Below are 18,362 nucleotides of genomic sequence, written 5' to 3'. Positions count from 1 at the left end.
TATAATAGTGGTGTTCAATGGTCATATGATCGTTCAAACATTCACTTTTTAACGCGGTGAATGAAACCCGGAATCGGTACCCGTCTAGCCTACCCAAATGTTGGGTGGCGATGGTGTTATCAATTCAGGTACACATGGCCAGCCTTGAGCAGGGCCAGGTGGCCACCGACTCAGGGCCAAAAACGTAAAAGGGCCTTTTGAGTTTGTTTTGTAAAGTCGTATAATTAAAAGAGAAAAATAGAGATGTTTAAAGGTTTTTCGGTCGGCAAGCGACTGGCAGGCCATGTGCATTGTTGCGACAGCGGCAAACGAACGCCCAGTGGCCTTGCATAGAAGAAAGAGTGGAGATAAAATATTAGTTAGAACAAGAAGAAGCCCTAGGAAAGCCACCACAAGGGCTTCAAGAAAGAGGATTTGAACTGTTTCAGATCTGTGATTCAAATAGCACTACACACTTTGCACGTGGATTTGCAGTTTGGGTCCCTATGGTTTTTTATAATTGATGGTTTTGGTCCTTTGGTTTTGATTACTGGAGTATGTAGTCGATTTCGAGTCTTTGCCACGTGTTTGGTTGTGAGTGGTTGTGTTGTCATCATTCGTTGTAAGATCGGTGAGTATAATTTGGTAGGTGATTAGGTTAGGTTTTCTTTTTTAAACATTTTTAATACCTTAATTTCACCTTTACTTTGCACTTGCAAGGATTTAAACCAACATCCTCATATTTGTAATAGAGGGGCCACCATACCACTTGATGAATAGGCTAACTTTGCTTCTTTTTTATGATTTAAAAATATAATATTGTGTTAAATAATACTAATGTAGATGTTTAAAATTTAAGTATTATTGTGTGAGTGTTTAAAAGTTAAACTTAATATGTTTTTTTTTACTAATTTATATGTTTAAACTTAATTAATTAATTACTTTATATATTTAGCCTTTATATTTATTAGTTTTATCTATACTATATTATAATGCATGAGGGATGGATGCTTTAAGATACCCAAAAAATAAGAACCCCCCTCCCTTTATTTATAGAAAGACCAATAAAATGAGGGTAGTTTGGTATTTTAAACACTATTTATTTTTTAGCCCCTAAACTTATTACACTTAAATCCCTAAGGTTTTAACAAAATTATAGATAATTAGTTACAATTCACCCCTCCACAACAAACTTATAATTTTTTTATGTAGTCTTGACATATCTTATAAACTATACTGTTTAAAAAAAATCAAAAGATAGCATGACGACCTACACATTTTTGTCGACGTTTCGGTAGTTGTCTTGTTCACTATCGACGCACGGATTAAAAGGTACAAGTCGATAACGCTTTAATGTACAAGTAATTAATACTTGTGATCTAATGTGCCTAATCTACAAATATGGCTCCATCTATGCAAACAAAAACAAAAAGAATTAAAAGTACCGAAACATAAAATGAAGATATTATGTGTCACATTTTATTTTATTAAAACTGCCTAATATTTATACTTAAATATATCTTATAAAACTTAACACTAACCACAACAAACTTCCTAAGTAAAGGGGTGGCAAATCTAAAATTAAACCCTAATGCACTTCTATAGTTACTACTATAAATACATAGCAGGCCACCCCTAGATCTACTGCTAAACAAAGTTGAAAAATGGATCTAGTTCTGAATACAATTGTTGCGAAAAACCAAGCATGCGAGATTGAAAATTCTAAGGTCATATATCGCAACAGTGAATAATTGTTTACTTTTATTTACTTTTATGTGAATGTTAACTTATTTGATTTTTCAGATTCAGTTGCATGATGAACATGCCAATTTAAACAACCCATTTGTCGAACAAGCTTCTAAGGTATTTATTTTGCTGGTTTATAAGTATTATTTTTACGTATATCTTTCATATTAACATGTTCGTTATGTTATTATATGTGTGTTTTATTGCAGGATGATGGTGATAAAAGTATTGATATCATTTCTTATGGTGCAATGTTTAGTCCATACAAGTCTAATCTTCAACGTGAATTTAGTGAAGAGGTAATTTTTAGGTTTATTCAATATTTCTTTAACTTTTGTATTCAATTTTTGTCCTTTTTAAAGATCAGAAGTTTGAGACTCAAAGGAAGAGATCCAAGAGACTTTCTGAATGGAAATGGAGTGAGATTAATAATTTAGACGATTCCGAGGACAACGACACAGAAGAGGAATTAGAAGATACTGCCGATTCATGCATAAATCAGAAAACCCGATTAAAAATACCTCGAGTGTCAATGCAGAAGCGGAACAGATTTCATGCAGTCTAATATGAAATCTATCAAGTGTTTTTATGGTTTTTTTTTTCATTTTCAGTTGTTATGTTCGACCTAGACATATGAATCAAGTTTATTTTATATTTAACCCTTTTTTTTGTGTTAATATAATGCAGTTATTGATCATATTAATAAAGTTCAAAATAAAGTTAGTATGCTAAATTTACAAGTCAAATGAACTTATATAAGTTAATATTCTAAAGTTGCAATAAATAGATATTGCAGTTAGATATACTCAAGCTGAAATTATAAAAGATTGCAGTTATTCTTGGATATTAGTCTAATAATTTGTATTTCTTAGTTAAAAAGTAATAAAGTAATAAACTTTAAAGTTAAACTAAAAAACTGAACTTACTATGATATAAAGTTAATAAAGATATAAACTCTTAACACCCTATTTTTTTATAAAAACTGTTTTTAAAATTTTATAAAATATAAATTTATATATATATAAAAACGAAATTTAACAATTAAAGTTAAAGGTGTAATACGTACTTACGAGTCAACTACTATTTTTTATAAAAACAAAAATATTAAACTTAAAGTTTATTGGATGAGTACCATGTGGATATTTAAAAAAAAGTTATGAATTTTAAAGAATAAAATTATAAACTTTATCATTTAACCAATAAAATAAACTTACTTTACAACTATAACAACTTATTTTTTTTTTATTTTTTGTCATTTGATTATTATTTTTTTATTAAAAAACGAAACTTTACATGCGTAAAACAGTTTTTTATTTTATTTATAAACAAAACATTTTGTTTTTATAAAAAATAATTCTTTTATAAACATTTTTTATAACAAGTAATATAAATAAAATACTCCGGAAATTTACAATCTTTACTAGATAAATACTAAATTGTGTTGCAAATTGTTAGGAATTATAAGTTCAACTATATTGTTATAAATAATATTAGTCAGTTCTAAAAGAATTCTTTACCAACTTGACTAGATACATAGTAAATTGTGTTGCATATTTTTAGTGATTATAAGTTAAAAGTAGACTCATATAGATAGGAACTAAAAATCTGAACTTAGTATGATATAAAGTTAGTAAAGATATAAACTCTTAACATCCTACTTTTTTATAAAAACAGTTATTGAAATGTTATAAAAATACAAATTTTTTATATCTGTAAAAAACCGAAATTTAACAATTTAAGTTAAAGCTCTAAAACATACTTATGAGTCAAATACTATATTTTATTTTTTTAAAAATGAAAATTTTAAACTTAAAGTTTATTGAACGAGTAGTATGTGGATATTTAACAAAAAAAGTTATGAACTTTAAAGAATAAAATTATACTTTATAATTTAACCAATAAAATAAACATACTTTACAATTATAACAACTTATCTTTTATTTTTTGTCTTTTGATTATTAACTTTTATAAAGAAACAATATTTTTTGTCTTTTGATTATTAATTTTTATAAAAAAAACAAAACCTTTACATATGTGTAACACTTATGACATATCCACCACAACAATGTTATCATAAATATTATACAAATAAGAAAACTACCAGAAACGAATGTCGCAATGCAAAGTGTCGCCTAGGGCTGGCATATCGTGTATACCCGTACACGATAAGACACGACACGACACGACACGGCACGACACGATAAGACACGATACACGAATTCTCATACATGAACACGACACGATAACTTATTATGTCCTTTTTTTTCAAACACGAACACGACACGATATACACGAAAATTACATGTTAATACCTGTTAACACGACTGTTCGACTGTTATACACGAAAATTACCTGTTAACACGAACAAGAACAAGAACACGAACACGACATGCTATCTGAGAGTTACAGAGGGAGTTTAGGGTTTTATTTTTTTGAATTGAATGAGAAATGAAAATAGAAAGGAATTAAGGAACCCACACGCACATGGCTAATAAGTTTTATTTAATTTAATTTTTTATCGTGTACTAACGGGTATTAACAGGTAAACAGGTATTTAACCTATTTATACACGAAAATTAACATGTAATCTCATGTCTACCTGTTTGGTACACGATACATGTTAAGGCCATACACCATACACGATACCTGTTAACTTCGTGTAATAGGGTGGATAGGGCCCAATTTTTATATCTCGCTCAGGGCCTGGTTTTTTGATATCCGTAAGCCCTACTCGTATAGTGCCCCCTCCTCGTTAAAGAAAGTTAATAGCAAGGTACTTCTATAAAATATGTAGTTTACACGCACATATTGCTTTACCTTTTTTTGAACGGCTAATTTCTTTAATTCTCTGTCGTTTGTGAGACTTGAACCCAATACCTCCCCCCTCCCAATCTTGATGTTTTAAAGGTTTTGTCTTTGCCAATAAACCACTACCCCATTGGTATTACATATTGCTTTACCTAATTGGTGACTTGACAAGCTGTTTCGATAAGAATCCTATTCCCATGACCATTAACCTTCGCTAATCCCCACTAATTCCACGCCCACTCAATTATTATACTTATCATAAGCCTATAATATTAAACTGAAATATAATAGATAATAGTTAACTTTAATATTAAACTGAAATATAATAAATAATAGTTAACATTAAGAGAAGAGTAAATTAATCTTTTGGCCCATGTGGTTTAGTCAGTTTAATATTTTCAGCCTAAAAATGAATATTTTAACATATCAGACCCTAAGGTTGCACTTTATAATGGTTTTGGCCTCTAAGACTAATTTTATTACTTTTTATAGTTAAGTGTAAGGGTAATTAGGTCATTATATACCTTAGGTGTTGTTTTTGATAATTACAACGTTCTTTTAATATTTAAGAGATTATTAATGCAATTACTCAAGTTTTTTTTTATTATTTCGTTATTTTCACAATTATTATTTAATAAAAATATGTTTTATATATATACAAATAAATATATATATTTCATTAAGCATTTGTTTTTTACTCAAGTTTTTTTTATTATTTCGTTATTTTCACAATTATTATTTAATAAAAATATGTTTTATATATATACAAATAAATATATGTATTTCATTAAGCATTTGTTTTTTATAAACATCGTTTTTAAAATCATTTGTTTTTTAACCTTTTTTAAATCGTATATCGTTTTTAAAATTATTCATTTTAAACCATTTGATATGTTAAACCAAAGGAGCCAAAATAATAATTTACTCTAATAATAATAATAAGGATCAAGGGTAAAAAAGTCTTTTCACAATAGGTTTAGGGGTAAAGTAGTTTTTTCACCAATTTTCAAACGGTCAAACTGACGCCAACATATCTCAGGGACTCTGTGTAGCGTTTTTCAAACCACAGGTATCCAAGTTTCCACAATTTTCATCGAAGGACTCATGTTGATGCCTCCGCTAAACCTCGGGGATGCCAATTGTACTTTAGTCGGATAAAAATCTTAACGGACACATAACACAATTCTATGCAACCTTAATTTTTGTTTTTCCCCTGGACGGTATACTCATTTAACTTACATGCGGATTCTTACCCATATTAAATTTACCCGATTTCCTTTTCAATATGACTTTTAATGCGTTACTTATTTCGTTTTTATCAACCTCACACGTTTTCATTATTCAAACTTTACCATTTGTATAAATACAAATTTTAATTCACATTTATTTTGTTTTTATTTTCCTCTTTTCCCTTTTGTGATCTCATTTATTTAAAATTATAAAAATAAAAATAAATTGTATTAATTCAAACCGTATATACATGATATTCTAACTTAGTATACAATAAACAAACTATGTGATGCGTCACAATAGTTTTTCACTTTTAACCCAAAGATTTTAATCTTTTACATTTTAACCCCTTTGATTTTTTTACTTTTAACAAAAAGTTTTTCATCTTTTGCAATTTAACCCCCAACACTTTTTTATTTTCAACTTTGGTCCCCCATACTTTTCATCTTTCGCAAGTTTTTTGTTTTAAGTTTCATTATAAATTTTTCAAGTCAACACGCCACAACGTGCATGTAGGATTCAACGTTTTTTCGTATGTTTTTTCTCGTTTGATAGTCAGTCGCAACACGTCTATTTTTCTTCGTTTGACAAGTTCGTCGCAACACGCGGGTCCTGAATCAACTTGGTTATTCTTTTCTACGTTTTACATTTATGTCTAATTTTTTTTCGTATCGGCATGCTGCAACGGGTGTGCGTGGTTCAACGATGTTACATCTATTTTTAGTTGGGTATTATTTTTTACTTTTTTATTTATTTTATTTTTACGAGCTCTTCTGATGTTGGTTGTTGCTGGCATTGTTGTGGCATTAGTGCTACTTGACACGATTTTTCACGAACGTATTTAATCTATTAAGTTTTTTACAATAATTTGTTTCGAGTTTACAACTATATCTCCTTTACTAAAGAAAAACTAATTTTTATGTGCATATTTTTATGTACATGTCAATATAAATTTGATTTACTCTACGTTTCGACGTGAACTTTTTATGGAAACGAGTCTGGTTAAATAGAATATGTTTTTGTTTTAAAAAAACAAATTTTACGTACGTATTTTTATGTACGTTTCGTATAAGTTCGAGTTGGTGTATGTTTCGATGTAAACTTTTTGAGAAACAAGTCAGGTCAAATATAATACGTTTTCGTGATTCTTAGGAATGTTTTGTAAAAAAATTTTCCGATCCAAGTGTAGTCAAATTGCGGTTTCTTTTTTTCCTTTTTATTAAAGCTCCAATTAATCTCTTTTGATTATAGGTGACAACATTTCTGTTATAACCGTTACATTTTCTATGTATGATTTGGGCCACATATAATACGTTATAATTGTACGGTATAAATTTGATTTCTCTATGTTTTGATCCAATCGCGATGATTATATAGGTTGCATTGAGTTCAATAACCTACGTCGAAACACGTGTTTTCATATGATTAACGCATCACATAACGTTTGTACTAATTAATTCGATATTTGCGATGTACGCACGCCGCAACACGCACATGTGTTATTCCTAGTTAACTATTCATTTTGACTAATTTTATTAATCATTTATGCGATAATTTAAAGTTATTATAATGAGCCTTAGATACACGAACCAATGATTTATTACATCTAAAACAAATAAAAGAAACATATTATATAAAACTCCATTATTCAATCTATCTTAAAATACAAAGTCAGTGGAATCTCCTTCTAAATTTTTACAATATTGCATTTCAAGCCCCTTAGTTTTGCTACGGCCTCTTCACTTTTAGAGTAATCAATTTTAGTCCCTTATATAATTTTACTATTCTTCCACTTTAACAATTGACATTTTCGTTTAAAAACCCTTTTTTATGCGCATATTTTTATGTATGCGCTTATATCAATTCGAATTGGTCTACATTTGGATATACTTTTTTTTTAATATAATACGTTTTCTTATTTATTTTGTGTACGTTTTCATAAATTTTATTCCGAACAGAGTGGAGTCAAATTGTGGGTTTTTTTCAAAGCGTTAATTAATCCTATAGACTAAGTTATGATTATACGAGATAGATTCAATTTATTTTACATTATGATCCAATCGCAATACTTATATATAGGTTACATTGAGTTCAATCAGATATGTCGAAACACGCATTTTCATATGATTAACGCATCACTTAACACTTGAACAAATCCATTCGATGTTTGCGATGTACTCACGCCGAACGTGTACGGGCCTTATTATTAAACATTTACATGTTTACTTTGCGATGCATTATTAAATTTGATGGCACAAGTGTGGGTGTTTTTAATTTTAGGTTGTGAGGTATGACTGCATTTGTCCCCCTTGTCTCTCTCCCCCATCCCTCCCCCTTTTCCTGTACTCATAATATCCTTTTTTTCTAATCTAGGGTTCAACTTCCAGAGCTTTGTTTTGTTTTGTTTAGTTTAGTTTTTCTTCCAATAAAAAATCCCTACTTTTATATCATTTCTTGCACCCTTTAACTTTTTTTTTATAATTTTATTGTTAGTTTTCTGTTTGCTTGATGTTTGTATAATCATATTTCCATATGGCTGGTTTGGATTTAGGCACTGCTTCTCGTTACATCCATCATCAACAACAACAACAACATCTTTCCGACTTGCAACTTCATTCAACTCACTCGGAAAACAATCACCTTTTCTCCCACCAGAATCAAGACCATGATGATCAAGATCAAGATCAAGACCATGAACTTGTGTCACCCAACTCCGGTGGTGGTGGTGTTGCTGGTGGTGGTGGTGGTTCTGGGTCTGGTGACATCATAGGTAGGCGGCCTAGAGGCCGTCCAGCCGGATCGAAAAACAAACCAAAACCACCAGTTATCATCACTAGAGAAAGTGCCAACACTCTAAGAGCACACATATTGGAAATAGGAAACGGTTGTGATGTGTTTGACTGCATAGCAACTTATGCTAGAAGAAGGCAAAGAGGGATTTGTATACTCTCCGGTAGCGGTATTGTTACTAATGTAAGCCTCAGGCAACCAGCTGCTGCTGGGTCTGTCATGGCCCTTCATGGCCGGTTTGAGATTTTATCTCTTACTGGTTCTTTTTTACCACCACCTGCACCACCAGGAGCCACTAGTTTGACTATATTTCTGGCTGGTGGACAAGGGCAGGTGGTTGGTGGTAACGTGGCGGGAGAGTTGACTGCGGCTGGGCCGGTTATTGTTATTGCTTCATCTTTCACTAATGTTGCATATGAAAGACTTCCTTTGGAAGATGATGATCCTGAAGTTGAAGGGCTGCAGATGCAACCACCAGCTAACGGTGGCAGTGGCGGCGGCGGCGGTGGTGGTGGTGGTGGAGGGATAACTAGTAGCAACCCGTTTCCGGATCCGTCTTCTGGACTACCATTTTTTAACCTACCGGTTAATATGGGTCCGAATCATATTCAGTTGCCTGCGGATTATTCACGGAGTAATAATGGTAATCCGTTTTAATATCGATGTTTGTTTGGATCGGGTTAGTTAGTTTAATTTCTTTTGGATCATAAACAATGTTTACTTGAACTTACTGCATCATCAAACTATCTTGTTATCTTTGGTTTTCTTTAATCTTTTTTCTTGATTTCTTTGTGTTTTTGTAACTTTATATGTTATGTGAAAATTAATAGGTTCTTTTTTAACAAATTTTTGTTCTATTTTAATGATTAAGATTTTAGGAGATTAATGACACTAGGAGTTGATGTTTCCTGATAATCAAGCATTGATGATGTTTTGTTTCTGTTGCATTGTTTTCAGTAAGAAGAGTAAATATAGCATCAGAAAGTAAAAGAATATTTAAAATGAATTCAGTTAAGCAAATTTTGAGGTTTTTTTAATGGGAACAATAAGTTATTGCAAATATACAACTTATAATTTATGGTTAATCTGCTCTATTATAAGTTTATGAACCCATGCTTGATTGTCTATCTCACATACACACACCTGACACACACCACACTTGCTTGCATTTGTATTCAGATAGGAGATTTGATGAAAGACTAGCAGCTTCCATGCAATGAGAATAATTAGAAAGCTACTGTGGGCTAACAAAATGTCAGCTCAATCATAGTTAACAAATTATTATTATTATTGAACTTTGACTAGGTGTTGGTATTCAAAATGTTGGTTTTTAGACTAAAGTAATCTTTCTGATCATGTGGGTAACATGCATGTTCATTTATGAACTATGTTTAATTATTAATTGTGTCCGTGTAAAGTGGCAATTTAAATCTTTTTTGCGGTGCAGTTTGTTGCTAGTTTACCTGTCATCCTTAGGTAATTTTTCTATCGTTAATGAATATTTATATATTATAGCTCAATGGATAAGATTTTTCTTTTGTGAAGTGTTTAATTTGGTCATAAGCTGCTAGGGTTTAGTTATGTACAATTCACAAGGAAAAATCACCACTTTTCTAGTGATATGAAGATGAACTATATAGCTAGTTTTATTCTTTATGAACAAATACTATAGGTTGATCAAATACAAACTGCTTATTCTCCACTGCATTTCATATTACAATGATGTATTATAATTGGCTTTGCATATGTTGATCACGTATATCATCTCTAAAGTTGAAAGAAACTGCGAAGTCCCATAGTTTGTTGGATATTTTAGTGTAATCGGTATTGACTTGGTGATTAAAGTGAGTGCACGCTTGTTTGAGTTGTTGCAATTCAAAATCCTCTTTGATCACAAACACTCTGGTTCATATGAATTACACAACACAGACATACTAGGTTCTAATTCTCAACCTGAATTGTATCCGATTGGATATATCGAGAGAACCAACGATATTATTTGATCTGAAAGTGATTACACGTCTCTCAGATCATCTGTTACATTCTAAACTCCTCAACATAGTTAGCGTGCGTATATATAGCGTTGCTTTATATTACTTAAAACAATATAAAAAAGCATCTACGTGGGTTATGATAATCTTTATTTAGCTTAAAGTTTGTGGTTACCAAGACTAAGTTTGGATGAAGTAATGTATAGCTTTGAGCCTCGAGAAAAAGAAAAAGCTTTGTTCTTTGTATATTTTAGTATTTAATACTCTTTACATTTCTTTTGCAGTTTATAAATTAAGTACTAATTGATAATTGATCGTATAAACTATTCAAACGACATATTAGCCCAATCTGGCAATGAAGTGGCATTTGCAAGAGAGGTTAGAACATGATTCCGTGAATTAAAGGAGTGGTTGGTGCAAAGCTACCAACTCATTTTGGGATATAATTATAAACTTCTCAAATTCTTATCATTATAGTTAATTATAAGGTTTGACATCATTTCATGATGATAATCCAAGATGAAAGACTTGCTTATAAATGATACAAACGATAGCGCCCTTTAGCACTGGATGATAGGTACACTTGTATATCTCCTTCGACAATCACTGATTAGACACGCAAACGTAGACATATTAACGAAAAAAGTTGGTTGAGGCATAGTATATATCATCTCTTAATAGTTCTTGGAGATTAAAATGAGATGAGAACAAGTTCAAACTATCAGACACCAGTTCTTGTCCAATGGGCCTTTGTGATCTTCCTTAGGGATCACAATTTACCAATTCATCTTGTCCTAGGAAAGGGAAGTTAGGATGACTCCAGATTAAGCAAAATTAACCACACACATACTTGTATCAAGCCAGTTTGTTGATAAATGACCCAATGCTCACTTATTAGCTAGTCGTAGAGAATCTATGAACATTGTGCTCTATGTTTCAATAGCTAGGTGATTGACGTTGGGTTGTAAACATACGATTTAATTAGTACTGTTGTTTTAATCTATTAAAATAAAACGATAGGTTGTAAAAGATGTAATATATGATTGACGTTGGGTTGTAAACATATGTAATATGTGATCGACGTTGGGTTGTAAATATACAATTTAATTAGTACTGTTGTTTTCATCTATTAAAATAAAACGATGGGTTGTAAAAGATGTAATTAATAAACCGGTGGATTTACACCGGTGTAAATTGTTAGGTTTTATATAATGGTGTTTTCCAAAGGGTTTTACAAGATGTATTAAAATATATGATTTAATTAGCAACGCTGTTTTACTGTACTAAATAAAACAGTTCATAGTGAATTTCAAATCAAGTATTATCTATAGCGATGTTTAAATGTTTTTATATACCGGTGTTGTATTAAAACGCTATAGTTAATTTTACACCATTGCAATTAATGTTTTTGTAGTAGTGTGAATAACATGCATCATATTTATTTCAAACACTTGGGCAAATATAGATTTTTAACCATCCATAAATCTAGCAATATCATTCAATAATAAGCTCAAGAAGTTAAAAATGGTCACAAAAGTATAGAGAAGCTCCATATCATGTTTGTAAACATCTCGGCTCAAGGAACTAAAAGCCGATGCGGATCTCGTAGAAGACAAAGCCGAAAGTGGTACGTCTAACTCTCAAGACAGAGAATAGAATCTCATTAGTGAAAGAAATCTTGGTGGAAAATATGAACTCAAAGATCTTAAGCAACTTAAGGGAATATGATATTTGCCTCATATAGGGTTATCCATTAACTGATTGTGTATTCAAAACTGTTGTCTAACTACACTTTTAACTTTTTTGAATTCTAGAAGAGAAGAAAGAGTTTTGCAATAGAAGTCCAGTTCAGAATAGACTTTAAAAAGGTCTTTTGACTCCCTCAAATGGGAAGTCTTGGATTCCATCATGACCCAAATGGACTTTTAAGTGTGCAATGGAGAAAATGGATCCAAGGTTGTCTCCACTTGGCTTATGTTTGGTATTGGTCAATGGTTCACACACCATGTAATTGAAAAACAACAAATTAAGGTCATAGGCAAGGTGACCCATTCACCATTTCTTATTTGTTTTAGCTATGGATGATCCTTCTAGAATCCCAAGCTAAACATATCTTACAGGTCATCTAGATTGGAAAAGATTAAATCAAGATTTCGCGTCTTCAAGTCGCTGATGATGCTTAAATTACGGGATTTTGGTCCCTCGTCGCGCTAAAAGTTATCTATAATCCTATAACATGGTAGGGGATTAAAGGTATACTTTTCCTAAAGAAAGTTGTTTGGTATTGGATTGAGTAATTGGTTGTAAGCTTTCTAGCTAACTACTAATGGTTGCCAATAAGCAATATTAAGCATTTCAATTTCCATGCATTTATACTTTTTTGGCTTTCATTAGGTTCTAACACATCAAGATACCCATATAGAGCACATGTCATTAAAAACTCTAAGATATTGGATTTAAAAACTTTCACTAATTAGCCATTAACACTCCCAACTTTCGATTTATACTACAACACACCCAACTTTTAACTTATTTTTCTTCTGACACTCTCAAACTAACTAAACCCTAACCCAGTTAGCTGACGTCAGCTGCCACATCACTAATCAAGTGCCACCTTAGATGTCACGTAAGCCAAAAAAAGCCACGCCATATGCCACATCATCAAAAAAGTGTCTTGACAGATGCCACGTTGGCAAAAAAGCGCCACATCAGTTGCCACGTCAGCAAAAAAGCCAAGTTATACGCCACATCAACAAAAAACTAACTGGGTTAGAATTCAGTTAGTTTGGGAGTGCCAAAAGAAAATAAGTTGGGAGTGATGTGGTACAAATCGAAAGTTGAGAGTGTTATCGGCTAATTGGTGAAAGTTGAAGATATTTAAATCCAATATCCCAAAAAGTCTCAACTAGGAAAATCTCCTTTGGTGGGCGTCTCATGCTCGCTAAACATGAGCTTAGAAATTCTTTTAGAATTGTGCAGGTGCATGAATTTCCAACGCAATTTTGTAGTAAATTCCGGCCCTTTTTAGTAGTGTTTAGGAAATTCGGTACCGGTACCAGTTCGGAAATTCGGTACCGGTACCAGTTCTACAAGAATGACCCAGATTAATTCTTGAAGTACACTCGGATCTTGATTCCTAAATTTAAAGTTTCGCGGAGATGCTTTACTAATATGTAGATCAATATCTTACGCTAATTAACTAGCCATGTTATCAAGAAGATTAAGGAAACAAGTTAAAATTTTCCAAAAAAAAAAAAAAAAAGATTTTCAAGCATAATTGCGGTTAGCATATGTGAATATACTCGATGCAACACGCACCATGTTCATCATCTTCACCCTACCACCACGATCATCATCACGATGTCAGCTTTATTTTAACGAAACTTTGCATTTGCGGTCAATTCGGTAGCATGTTCATGGTGGAGCTAGGCCATCCCATGTTTGCATACATCTGCAGATTCTGCATGGTTGTTGGCGGCTGCTCCTGCGGCTGCTGGTGGTGTTGGTGTTGGTGTTCAGTAGCGTTCTTATAGAAATCAGGGAACATATGATCAGGGCTGCCGCCACTTTCATCAGACGGTTCACCTGACGGCCCGTCAGATTGAGGACTTGTACCAGGAACCGCCCCTCCACTGCCACCAAAGCTCAACATGTTTGGCGGTGCCTCTGGTGATGGCTCGATGCTAGACTTTGCTTTCTTCCCATCTGTAACGAAGCTGCCGACGATAACCTGCTACACAAAACCATTGTTAATAACTTAATATACACTACTACGCGTATAATATTTAGACCACACATTGTGTGTGTGTGTGTGTGTGGAGAGAGAGAGGGGGGGGGGGGACCTGTACGGGCGATGCTGCAACCAACACTCCGGCAACACCACCACCCAAAACACGGCCGTCCGAACCGGCAAGAGAAACGCTTAATCCACTAGGTTTGGTGTGGTTACCGTTATCATCGCTTTCTGAGTAAACAAAGGAGCCGGATAACGATATTATCTCAAATCGGCCCTGAAAATTGCATCATGAAACACACTCAGATTTAACAATATGTAAGGTTACAAGCGATAGATACAAGTGTTTATGCGGTTCTTGCAGTTAGCTACTTCAAATTGCTTTTGTATCGTGTGTGTGTGTGTAATAAACTAAAGAGCTTAAATAAGTTAAAGAAAATGAAGCTTCGGCCGGCGAACATATTGTCGACATGAGTCGTTTAGAGAAATTGTAGGCAACTATGTAGGTAACTTTGGAGTTTTATTAGGAATGATTAATTGGCATGATATATTGTTTGAACATAAATTTTAGAGTAAATTACGTTTTTGGCCCCTGTGATTATATCACTTTTACTATATTAGCCCAAAATAAGAATTTTTAACATATCTGCCCCCATGGTCTCTATAACTAACCATTTTGGCCCCCATGATCTCTAGACTTAGGGGCCAAAATGGTTAGTTATAGAGACCATGGGGGCAGATATGTTAAAAATTCTTATTTTGGGCTAATATAGTAAAAGTGATATAACCACAGGGGCCAAAAACGTAATTTACTCTAAATTTTAATCAAAGAAGTTTACGAGCAAAAAAAATTTTTATTCATGATGCTATAGAACAATTTAAACGTAAAAGCATAGTGAACATGAATATAAAAATGCTATAATTTATGCAAAGGAAATTTATGAAAAAATGAATGTATGACATATGCTTAACAGACGCGAGAATAAAAGGGCAAACCTCATATGTTACAGTGCCACCCGATATTGCGGACTGTTGAAGAGTCACATTGCTGATGGCACCATTCGCAGATAAAATACAGATTGTACGAGGTCCTTCTTTTGAAAATGACACCATCGTTGAGGCTATATCCTGTTAAAATAATTAATACAACAATCAAGAAACCCTAAATACGTTCCATCTAAGATAACCAAACCAAGTAAAAAACTGATATGATTCACTTGGAGATAAAGCCATAAAGTTCGATATACATACATAAACGTACTTTAGCTATTCTGAAGGTAACATTAAATTATTTTGAGGAAAAGGTAAACTTTTTTAGAATAAACAATACCACATAACATTGTTATGAAGCCACAGCCATTAAAAAATCGATAGTGGCCGGAAACACTACAAAAAGTAAGTAGTCAAAGTGGTCAAACATAGCAGACACTCAGCCGATGCTGCACGTAATAAATTATGCATATTTACCATAGATAGTGCCGTCTACCTAAACTTTCTATGTGCCTCGATCTACCATGCATTAGATTCGTGTCATCCAAACTATAGAACTAACAAATAACATACAACAAAAGGATAACACTGAAGCTGTAAAACGGAAACGCTTAATAGACATTACATGCATATAAATGTACGCGTCTCGCTATTAATCATATGCGTAGGATATAATTTTCAAAATATAATCATCCAATAGATGCACCACCAATAAATTAAAAAAAAATAAAAAAATTAAAAAAAAAATAAAAACTAAGGAGAAATGTGTTAATTTAGTTAAAAGATTTTACTTAACTACATTTTCACAAGGACGGAGAAATATACGTCCTCTGAGCTTAAAATGTGCACAAAAAAGTAAGAAAAAAAACTCAAAATATAGAAAACTTCCAAAACAGAGAAAATTACATATGCGATAGCGAAAATTGAAACAAAAGTTGCAAATGCAACTATGCAAGGCAGGTGCGTGATACACGATTAATCAAATAGCCAGTAAATTAACCAAATCACACGCCCCAATATCATCAAGACGAAATCGCAATCTTTCTTTCAAGAGACTGCAATTAAAACTCGCAGCAAACCCAAACGACAAGCGATCAAGCTACTTAGATGCTTATGATTATGACATTATGTACACTCACATTATTCTTAAATTAAACATGTAATTGTTAACGGAAGTCGTAATGCTTATCTTCGACTGAAACCGACAAAGACATATTAATCCGAATTTCAAACCAAGATCATAAATTTCATAAACCAATGAGAAAAACTAAAAATAGAGAGCATTACCTCTCCTTCTTTAACAACAATAACATGAGGAGTAAACCCACTTCCAGCCACACCTATCCATGACACAAAAACCACTATAACATTCACCAAAACATCTATGTAGTTAATATCCCGATATATCAGTGATATATCGGTTATCGGTCCTCTGCCGAGATAGCGGTACAAAATAGTGATCAGAATATCGGTACCAATAATATCAGCGATATTGTCCGATATTTGACCGATATTTGATCGATAAATCACCGATTTTCCCGATATCAGTACCATTCTTCTTATTTCTACCGTTCATTTTTCTTCTTATTGCTGCTATTAGTGTTTTAAGTCTTAAATGTTAGTTGTTACTGTTAAATGTTAGTGTTTTAAGTCTTAATCAGTTCTTACTTGTTACAATTGTTAGTGTTAAATTGCTATATATATAAATTTAGCATGATATTAAATTATCGATATACCACCGATGTCTCACCGCGATAACCGATATCCGATATTTTACCGCATAACTACTTAGCAAAACATAAACTTGAACATACATTATCAAAACCATAAAACTAAACATCAAAAACACATACCCAAAGCATCCAACTGCCTCTTCAGAATCCCTGCAGGCCTCCCTCTCTGTCTCTTACCAGATGAATCCACATTAACACTTCCACTTCCACCATTCCCATCAAAACACTCCAAATTCCCACCACCATCAACCGGAGCCAACCCGATCGCAATGTCGCCATCGGGCGACCCCTTATGCTTCCTGGGCCTCCCTCTTTTCTTCTTCTCCGGCTCATTTCCATACCCACCATCCCCAAACCCGCCGGACTGACCCGATCCGTCAACAAAATGGTCAGAACTGTTGAAGGGGTTGATCAAGTTTGAATCTTTATTGTTGTAGTATGAATTTGGTGGCATCATCAGACCGGAAAACTGCTGCTGCTGCTGGTGATCCATTGAAATTTAAGTGGTGGATTGTTGATGTTGAAATGTGGGTGTGAGAATCCGGTTGAATTGAGAGGATTTTGAGGCGAAAGAAGTGGTTGAATGGGTGTAAAGAAAAGGGGAATTAGGGTTTTGAATTGATGAAATTTTTGGGGTTTGATTGATTGACTGGTTGTGTTGTGTTGTGTGCTTCAGAGTTTACATGTGTTTGCTTGCTACAAGTTTGAAGTTTCTTTCTATCACGGAATCCACCGTTACAGAATTATGTATGCTACATAATATTATTATATTTTGTGTTTTTAGATTTAGATTTTTAGATTTAATTAATAAATAAACTTAGGTTATAGTTTCCGTTTAATATGGTGGTTATTATTAGTTTAGTTTAAGTAATCAAAGTATTTATATCTAGATTGTTTATACTAGATTTGAGTCTTTGAATACAATAAAACATGTTGAATTATAAGGATTTTCTTTTATTTATTTATTTTTTAAATAATAAAGCCGACCTGTATAAAATCAAAACCAAATCTAAACAATAGCTAGAAGAGGCAAAAAGAAAAACATTACAAAGTAAGATTAAATTTACACCGATAAGGTCAATTTAATTTACTAAATCTAGCTCTATTCTTGAGCTAAACAAAAGAATTAGCTTTATCTCTTCTACTATCTTATCTGACGATCGATTCACGTCATTAAAATACCTATCATTTCTGGCTTTCTAAATTAACTATAAAAAGATATCAATAATGGTTTGCCTCAGTTTCTAAGAAACTTTACTTCCCTGGATTGACTTGCTGGTTTTGCAGCCTCGCTTTAACCGATCACCTTTGTTAACCAGAATCAAGCATCAATCTTGAACCTCCTTCCAAACCCTCTCTACT

At 32.7% G+C, this 18,362-nt stretch overlaps 2 protein-coding genes across 2 annotated transcripts; one reads left to right on the top strand and one right to left on the bottom strand.

Moving 5' to 3' along the window:
* Positions 1-8,285: 8,285 nt before the first annotated feature.
* Positions 8,286-9,399, top strand: LOC110864545 (AT-hook motif nuclear-localized protein 23). The gene has a single exon (XM_022113637.2). It carries the CDS (start codon positions 8,296-8,298, stop codon positions 9,208-9,210), a length of 915 nt encoding a protein of 304 aa, XP_021969329.1. The 5' UTR covers positions 8,286-8,295; the 3' UTR covers positions 9,211-9,399.
* Positions 9,400-13,681: 4,282 nt separating this feature from the next.
* Positions 13,682-17,738, bottom strand: LOC110864544 (AT-hook motif nuclear-localized protein 13). The gene is made up of 5 exons (XM_022113636.2): positions 17,121-17,738; positions 16,555-16,607; positions 15,274-15,405; positions 14,387-14,554; positions 13,682-14,274 (listed from the first exon to the last, which is right to left on the bottom strand). The coding sequence occupies exons 1-5, from the start codon at positions 17,491-17,493 to the stop codon at positions 13,942-13,944; spliced, it is 1,059 nt and encodes a 352-aa protein (XP_021969328.1). The 5' UTR covers positions 17,494-17,738; the 3' UTR covers positions 13,682-13,941.
* Positions 17,739-18,362: the final 624 nt, after the last annotated feature.

This window comes from Helianthus annuus, chromosome 6 (genome assembly GCF_002127325.2).
Source record: "Helianthus annuus cultivar XRQ/B chromosome 6, HanXRQr2.0-SUNRISE, whole genome shotgun sequence".
In the NCBI taxonomy this organism is placed as follows: domain Eukaryota; kingdom Viridiplantae; phylum Streptophyta; class Magnoliopsida; order Asterales; family Asteraceae; genus Helianthus; species Helianthus annuus.
This window is presented reverse-complemented; position numbering and strand designations above follow the sequence as displayed.

Excerpts from the sequence above, each read along its gene's own strand:
- LOC110864545 (XM_022113637.2), top strand. The coding sequence starts at position 8,296 with ATGGCTGGTTTGGATTTAGGCACTGCTTCTCGTTACATCCATCATCAA.
- LOC110864544 (XM_022113636.2), bottom strand. The coding sequence starts at position 17,493 with ATGGATCACCAGCAGCAGCAGCAGTTTTCCGGTCTGATGATGCCACCA. Across the intron at positions 16,608-17,120 it reads GAGGCAGTTGGATGCTTTGG|GTGTGGCTGGAAGTGGGTTT; the intron begins GTATGTGTTTTT and ends TGTCATGGATAG. Across the intron at positions 14,275-14,386 it reads TTGCAGCATCGCCCGTACAG|GTTATCGTCGGCAGCTTCGT; the intron begins GTCCCCCCCCCC and ends TTTGTGTAGCAG.